Source organism: Theobroma cacao, chromosome 10, assembly GCF_000208745.1.
Source record: "Theobroma cacao cultivar B97-61/B2 chromosome 10, Criollo_cocoa_genome_V2, whole genome shotgun sequence".
Lineage (NCBI taxonomy): Eukaryota > Viridiplantae > Streptophyta > Magnoliopsida > Malvales > Malvaceae > Theobroma > Theobroma cacao.
The window spans coordinates 6,615,379-6,624,572 of NC_030859.1; the positions used below are offsets into that span (position 1 = coordinate 6,615,379).

At 31.6% G+C, this 9,194-nt stretch overlaps 1 protein-coding gene across 2 annotated transcripts; it reads left to right on the top strand.

The window, feature by feature from the left end:
- LOC108663696 (protein PIN-LIKES 3-like) lies at positions 547–3,057 on the top strand. Of its 2 annotated transcripts, XM_018128984.1 has the most exons (11): positions 547–592; positions 671–821; positions 938–1,017; positions 1,133–1,257; positions 1,373–1,494; positions 1,620–1,826; positions 1,986–2,078; positions 2,182–2,282; positions 2,378–2,430; positions 2,512–2,697; positions 2,793–3,057. In XM_018128984.1, exons 2-11 carry the CDS (start codon positions 687–689, stop codon positions 2,915–2,917), a joined length of 1,227 nt encoding a protein of 408 aa, XP_017984473.1. In that variant the 5' UTR covers positions 547–592; positions 671–686; the 3' UTR covers positions 2,918–3,057. The 2 variants fall into 2 exon arrangements, with proteins under 2 accessions (XP_017984473.1, XP_017984472.1); XM_018128983.1 differs by lacking the exon at positions 547–592 and having other exon boundaries at positions 604–821.

Below are 9,194 nucleotides of genomic sequence, written 5' to 3' on the forward strand. Positions count from 1 at the left end.
CTTAGGTGGCAAAATGACGATTTTGCCCTTGAATATCAAAATTTTTAATTTTACCCCAAATGAACCCTCGAACTCCGAACAATCATTTTTAGTCATTCTTGGGCTATAAAATATTAAATTTCATCCTACAATTCCTATTTGAGCTAGTTCGACGTTAAATCAATTTAAGTGTACCGTTAAGTACAATATCAAGTTTCGTCTATTCTTAGGTGCTTTTCTAGCGTAATAACATGTTACTCAATGCATGTATGTCATGACATGTATTTATAGGGTCGGGTTTTACATCTATTCTTTATCTTTACATTAGTTTGATAATTCTCATGTAGGAAATACTAATTATCATATTTGGAAATATAAAATTAATTGATCAAATATAATTTTCCTTATTGGCTTTTTTAATAATATATATTGTAAAACAAATTATCTTTTTTTTATATAATACATTTAATGCTCCATTTGTGGAAGTTCGCCTAACTCATAAATAACACTTTTGTCCAGTTTCAATGTATATTTTTTACTTTACTCAATCACATAGAAGAGCTCCACGTCTGAACTCCATTTACTTAACCATTTGCAAAAAGTTTCAATAATTGTATGTTTCAATTTATTGCATATTAGAATATGTTTCGCTGCTAAGGAATTGAGAATATAATTGCTTCTTCACTTTCAGGGAAACGTTTTTGCAAATGGGGTTTCTGAATCTTCTCATTGTGGCAGTAATGCCAGTTCTGAAAATAATATTGATTACTGCTATTGGCTTGTTGCTTGCTTTGGATCGCTTAAAGCTCTTGGGACCAGAGGCAAACCACCATATGAACAATGTAAATATATACATATATAAATGCATTCCTCCTTCCCTTTTCATTGGATACAAAGCACTGAATTATAGAAGTTAAGATACTTTTTATTTCTTTTTTGGTTCTTTTCTGGTGTATAGATTGTATTCTATGTGTTCAGTCCTGCACTCGCGGCCAGCAGCTTGGCTGAAACAGTCACTTTCAAAAGTCTCACTACCTTGTTAGTTTCATTCCATTCCTGACCTTGTTTTAATTTCTTCTGCTTTCTTGTCTCTGCATCTAATGATAAATTTTTATGGGGGTGGTTCACTTTTGTTGCATATTGCTTTTTCTAGGTGGTTCATGCCGGTGAATCTCTTGTTAACATTCGTTTTGGGTTCAGCACTAGCTTGGCTTCTCATAAAAATCACTAGAACGCCTAATCACCTTCAGGGCATTGTTATTGGTTGCTGTTCTGCAGGTACATTTCCTATCTATCCCTATTCTAAATTTTCCTTTAGTTTTAACCCATTATCAATAATAAAAACAATGTGAATTTGCAACAATTGTTTGGGTTGTTGGGGAAACTTGCGCAGGAAATTTGGGAAACCTGCCTCTCATTATGGTTCCGGCTGTCTGTGAGGAGCCAAGTAATCCATTCGGAGATCCATCTGTTTGCTCTACAAATGCTAAGCCATATGCTTCTCTATCTTTATCGGTATGATTTTATATATGATTCTAATTTTTTATAGATTAATACCATCTAATTTTGTCAAAGAAAAGGAAACTAAATGTATTTAGATTAGTTTCAGTTTATATATAAATATTCTGCTTTGACTACAGATTGGAGCCATTTTTATATGGTCATATGTCTATGGCATCATGCGCATGTATGCAAATAAAAGCAATGAAAGCTCCACCACTGGAATCAATTCTCCCATAGACACCTCTGAAACAGTTCCAGGGGGTTGCACACAAGCTGTCCTACCTTCAAGTAATTGCAACACTTCTTACCTGCCTCGCACCATTTCCGGTGAAAGAAGTACAAAGGTTTATGTCGACTCCATTTTCATCTAAAATTCTAATCTGTACTTGGGATTATAATTTCGATATCATCTTTGGGATTTTCATTCTAAACATTCAATTTAATTTCAATATTAAATTGAAACAATTGCTTTGGCTTTTAACCTTATTAAGATTTCTGGATAGATGTCAGGTTTGAAGAAGATAATGCCGCGTATCAAGATGATTTCGGGAAAGATTGACCTAAAGAAGGTGTTCGCACCAACAGCAGTTGCAGCGGTAATGCCAAAATGCTTACATCTGCTCGGTTCCTAGCAGAAAACATGTACCCTTTGCTATTGTTACCGCCGTAATCTATTGTTAACATCCCTTTGCTCTTCAGATTGTTGGGTTTATAATCGGGGCAGTCTCTCCAATCCGAAAACTAATGATTGGTAAAAGCGCACCTCTTCGTGTAATTGATAGCTCTGCATACATACTGGGGTATGCTTTGTTCGACATCCTATTGAGCTTCTCATAATGTGTATATATGCATCTTTTTTATTATTAAGAAATATGATATATATGATGATATCCAGGGAGGCAACAATTCCATGTATGACCTTGATAATGGGGGCAAACCTTCTGATAGGTGAAATTCCCTGTTTCTACTTTCAAGTCTTTAGTAATTGCCCTTGAATTTTATCAAAAGCAACATTGCAATTTCATGCAGGTTTAAAAGGATCAGATGTAAGCCGGACTGTGATTATAGGGATTATAGCAGTGAGGAACATCTTCTTGCCCCTCTCGGGGATCGGTGTTGTTAAAGCTGCTCACCACTTTGGCTTGGTTGGCTCAGATTCCTTGTATCAGTTCGTTCTCATGCTTCAGTACGCCGTTCCACCTGCAATGGCTATAGGTATGACAAGCTTGTGCTAATCAGCATTCCTGACTAGGATCCTGGTTTCACTTTTGAAAAATTGATTTCCACTGATCTAATCCAACTTTTGGCAGGTACAATGACACAATTTTTTCAGCTTGGTCAAGGTGAAACATCTATGATTATGCTATGGACGTATGTTATAGCCGCAGTAACCCTCACACTTTGGTCAACCTTGTTCATGTGGCTTCTGGCTTGATTTGTTGGCCAAACTTTTATCGCCATTAATGTTACATAACATCGCAAGGCTATATATGTATATTTCACAATGAAGAATGTAATGCATGATGAGTAGGTATCAAGGAATATATGATGAGTAGGATATTGGAAGGATCCAGATATCGAGTCTTGGAGACAATCTAAATATATATTCTATTTTCTTTTTCTTTAATTTTCATAATATAAACCCTATTATATTTACTATATATACAAATAAAAAAGAATTATAAATGTAACCAAAATGCTAAAATGAACTCACAAAAAATTAATATTAAGTTCAAAACTAACTAAGAAAATAAACAAAAAATACACGAATATTAAGAAACATTGATATAATAAAAGATAAACTGTGAAAAATTTAATTACTTGAGTTTTGTTGGATTGATGTTTTACTATTTTTATTTGTTGCTTGCATTTTGGTTTCAGAAGAATTACTATAAATTAAAATTTAAAAGCAATATCATAATTGATCAACATAAAAGTAATATTATAATTGATTTAAAATATCTATTAAACTCGTGTCAAAGCAAATATGCTTTTTGAGCATTTCTCCTTTATTTTTTAAATTAAGAATCTCCTTCACTCTTATAAATAAGAAAATTGGATTTCAAATTTTCCGAAAACAATAAAAAGAAATTATTAAGTTAAAATTTGGTACATACATTAAAGTATTCCAATCAAGCTGGCAGGCCAATTTATTGACAAATACAATATTTAAAATCAAGCCAATGAAAATAAAAGTGCAATGTCAAAATTTTTGCACCTTATATACAATATTTTTGCCACAAAACACTCCCTATTTAAGAAAAATAGGTTGTACCAAGATTTTCCAAAGAGAATCGGTGGCCATTAGGTTAGATTGGCTTTAATCGTAAATATTCTTTCTTCTTTCCTTGCCGAAACAATCAGGTTATCATGCGTAAGTCATTTTGCTGCCTAATTTTAGGTTTATTTTCTTTGCCCTAGGCTAAAAAGAACTAATTAATTTATCTACATTTATCTTTTTATTCCATATATTCTAAATTGATACGAGTACTATAGTGGAACTGTCTAATTTATTTGTCAAATTAAATTACACCTCTAATTACAATAAATTTAATTAATAATTGATTGAACTAGTACTCTCTTGAAAGATCTCATGGAAATCATGTGATATTACAGTAAACTAAGTAGTCCATCTCACGCTCCTTTCTTTGTGATATTCTATATTTATTTTGTGAACTATACCGTACTTCATTTTTAATATAGAAATAAATTTTTTTATTTATAAAAGTTAGGAGGAAGGAGGGTCCAAAGATGCTCAATTAATTGTAATAACAACAAGTTATATGCCATTTATTGCATAGGTTTTCTTCATAAATTTATATAATTTCAAATCTTAGTTATGAAAATATTTTTATATATTTATTTTTTTATACATGTAAGATTGGGTTACAAATTTATGAGAGATAGTTTTCTCATATGATTACTTACACTACTGATACATGAGGGTATTTCCATAGATATTTGAGTGAAATATTATATGGAACTCTCATAGCAAGTCATGTTTAGTGAACTTGTTTCTTAACAAGCACCTCCATACTATTCCCAAGCATCTCACATATTTCAATCTATGAGATCAATTGCTCACTTCTAAAGTAAAGAGACTTAACATGTACTAGCCTTTGAGTATTGTCAATGCCCTTATTCTTGACAATACAATGACCAGGAACATATTTAGGAACAAGGTTTTTATGCATAAGAATCTCATAATTATTTATAATTTTTTTAAAAGGCCATTATGTTCCAAGAACTTTATCTACATAAGTTTCTCATAACTCTTTATAAATAAACTCATTGATAAAGAAATACTTCATATATTATATAAAATATTCATAATTTATTTAACATGAAATATAACTAATTAATATAATGCTTTACAAGCACAAAATCAATTGGCTTGCAAGACTTACACTAACATATATATATATATTATATAAATACATTTGCCCAACTGAATTCTTCTTAATCAATTAGCCCTATATGTCCATATAGAGCCGAACTATGGGGAGTTTATAAGGGACCAAGCCTTCCATAGGATTTGGGTTATAGGAGGATTGATCTTCAAATCGATAACATGTTGACCGTTCAAGGTATAACATCTCCTTTATCACATCCCTGTTCTAATGCAGACTTGATTAATGCCATACAAAACCTTCTCCATCGCCAATGGGAAGTGCAGCCTCGACATGTTTTACATGAAGGGAATAAAGTGGCAGATTTTATGGCTAATCTTGCTTCTCTCAAGATGATTCAGATTTATTTTATCACAATTCACTTTTGGGGTCTAATAATCTATTATTAGCAGATGTATTAAGAGTTTGTTTCCCATGTATGATTAGAATATAAAAATTTCTTCTCCCAAAAAAATTATTAATATCTTTGACTCTAACAAAGTTTAGATGAATAAAAGAAGATAACAGAGATAGGAAGGAAATGCACAAGAAGCTCTAGCTGAGACAAGATCAAAAGGAAAATACATTAATTTCTATATTTCCGTATATATAATTACATTTGCCCAACCGAATTCTTCTTAATCGATTAGCCATATATGTTTATAAGTCATGTGCTAATTTGATTCTTGCTGATCAAAATTTTCAAACTAAGATTGCTTTTTATTGTCTATGATTGTTGATTAAAATTTATATTCGTTAAAAATTTTGAATAAATTAATCTTCAAATGTGTACTTATTAATATTTAATTCGATAAGGTATTTAAAATAATTTCAGTTAAAATTGAAAAAATTTGATATAAAAAAAGGTCAAACCAAAACATTATATGTGTGATGGACTTAGTAAAATCCTTATAGCAAAATTTTATACCTAGCTTTAGGGGCGAAGTTGGGATGGTCTTTTCCCCTAAAGAGAAAAGGGACAATCTCATTTTGGTATCTCTAGAATTTATAATTTACATGAAAAATTTGATGAGTTGCTATCCCTTGTATTTTGGTACAATTAAGCAACGGTCTACGTTCACTTGCAATAGTCTTGCATCAATTTTATGATTGTTTATTATCTTAAGAGTGATTATAAAAAAAATCTCATATCTGGTAAATTAAAGATATTTTGAGCATATAAATATAATAAATTTATATTCACTATAACAAATTGGTTTTAAGTTAAATACCCATTCTAAAAATTTAATATGTTATCATAGTGGGTACCACCTTCATTTGTTGATGAGCTCTCTATGCGTCCTTTCCAATTGATTCATATTACGTGACAGATTCATACAGAGGCGAAGGGAGGGGAGCTAGTAAGGGCTCCGACCCTCTTAAACTTTTAAAATTTAATAATTTGTTTTGTTTTTTTTCAAATTTTATTGTTTTGCTTCCTATTTTTAAAAAAAAATTATAATTTTGTCCCTACTAATTTTGAATTTCTTATTTTCGTCCCATCAAATATGAAATTCTAGTTTCGCCACTGAATTCGTAATCTTTACATGTGAGAAAGAGCATTAAAATGATACTAAAAAAATCTCACACGCTTTAAATTAGGGATATCTTGAACATATAAAATAACAAAGATCTCTCCATCTATACATTACTAGGATTGCGACAATGAACATGAATTTGAAAGAGTGAGTCCTTGATCCACCAGTGTTTAAAATTTAAATGTGCATTTGGATGGGAATTGGAGTGATAAAGTTGGATTAGAACTCAGCAAAGAAAGACCTAAGGATAGTTGGACTTTACGAAGATGTGGAATGGGCACACCCGTTGACGGCATGCGCCATAGTGGCACGGACTATTGGCAAGTGCGACATGAGTACGATCAAGACAACAAATTTGGGTATGATAATAAAAGACAAAAGGGAGTTGAAAATCTGATCAAGTTGTAGGTGGCGTTAGTCATTTTTTGAGGTACCTATTAGGTTTTTTGTGTATAATAAATGTGGAATTTTATTTATAATTCAATAACAATAAATGTCATCTAATATAAAAACTAAGATCTACCATAAGAAAATTATAGATCAAGATATACGTATCTTAAAAGTAATTCAAGTACCTCAACTCCAAAATAGATTAAATTTAAATTTAACACCAAGATTGAAGTACCTCAAAAGCGATTTAAGTGTCTCACCACTAGAGGGATTCACGCTTCTTTTTTTTTTTAGGGTTCTCTATTATCTGAAAGCTATTACTAATTAATTATGATAGCTGACTAAGTAGTAACCCTTGCTTTTATAGGTAAACTAATGGACTTCGATACATTAGATATAATCATAGTCTAACAAGACTTATATATAAAACCCAAAAAAAAGAATATGCGTGAGATCCTTAGAGATCTCTCTCAATAGCTATGGATCCAAGTCCACGTCATGTGATGACTAATATTTTACTTGAAATTTCACTTAATCTAATATTATTACTTAATTTCTTAAATTAATTAAGAAATCTTATTTACCCATTAATCGTAGTAATGTCGATCAACACATTGCAACTGACCATTACAGAGAAAAGAATTATCAATGAGGTCTCTTTCATTGCAATCTTTATTATTGAATTCTTAGATCTAAGGACAGTTAATAAATTGTGACAGAGCTCTTTTTAATTATTGACAGTGACAGATATATGGAGCTTTTTAATTGGATGTTGTTCAATGTATGTATCTTATACACTACATCCACTTGTTTGTTTTAAGGTCACTACCTCAATGGTGGAGTTAAAACATTCTATCTTTTTGATAAAGGAATAACAAGTGTAGGCTTTAAATAGTTTGTCACATTTAGTCTAGAATAACTTTTTTTTTTTGAAAATTGGAATTTATTAATCATGGGTCGAACATGGCAAAATTTTTCTTTTGTCTAGAATAATTTTGACAAACAAGAAACTGAAAAACTATAACTCTCGCTTAATAGTTTATCAACTATTAGCATAATTTTTCTACAATGTTACCAAATAATTTCAAATCATATCATATATGTCATAAATAAATAAAATAACCATTAAATATATATATATATATATATATATATGAAATCAATAATTGATGTAACAATTTATTTATCTAATAAGTAAATAATAAAATTAGTTCTTAAGGGCTTATATCTAACAGTATCTAGCTAGACATCCCCATGTCTAGGTACATAGTGTTCTTAGAGCTTGTATTCTTATCTTGCTTGTACTTGATAAGACCAAACAAAATGCGTAAAATGCATAATACTAAACAAATTGTTAAGACTTTAGAAAATGTAATAACATCTAGCAATAAATGAATTCTAATAGGAATTGTAATGCGGATGAATGAACTTTCTTATAGTATTTACGTATCTAGTATATTATTTGATTATAATTTATGATAATTGGATATTATTCAGTATTTAAATTATAAGATTTAGTGTCAAGCTTAGATTGCACAAGACCATAGTATTGGTCCTAGGGATGATCCTATGAATGCTTGGACTGATCTGTAATCCGAAACTCTTAAAGACAGATTCTACATAAATGGTCCATGATCTCGACTTCAAGACCATTTCATTCACTAAAAAAGAAACTAATCAGAGAAGAGAGCCCCCTGCATTTACAAAAACTGCGGATGTCAAAAGATCTGCAGTAGGTAAGCACAACCTCCTCCACCTACAACCCCAAAAATTAGTTTCAAGGAGAAAGAGCAGTATCTGCTATGGCCATGAACGAAAGAAACTCGTGGGACAGACCCCTATACAGGATGTGCCAACTCATAAACAGCGAAAGGCAACAAATAAACCCCAATTAAGTAAAGAAAAGAATAGAATCTATGCCAGTTCCAACCTATGAGCAAACATCGGCATTTGGCACATTCCAGAGCACCTTACAACAGCAAGCCACCATGAGATGATAAGCAACAAAAGCTCACCAGCATACCATGGAACCAGTCACGATCCCAAGTCGATCCCTCAATAAGAACGTAATAAACAACCTCAAAACAAGCAACTATCTAGAGACAATGTCACGACTCGGAACTCCCATCGGGCCCGTGACAACCTTCGCGACGTCCTGATAAGCACTCATTACCTCGAATGCCGATCGAAGCCCCGTAAGGCTTAGCATCAACTTTCGCATCTCCCTAGTGAGCGACAGTTATTAAATCTCACATTTCAAAAAAATCATAAGTCATTTCCAAATCAAAACAATAAAATATTACTTTCTGGCTCACAAGGACATTTTCATCATTTTTCTTCGAAAATACCGAAACTCGCCAAAAACATGGTGTAAAAGCTAAATATATTCATACAT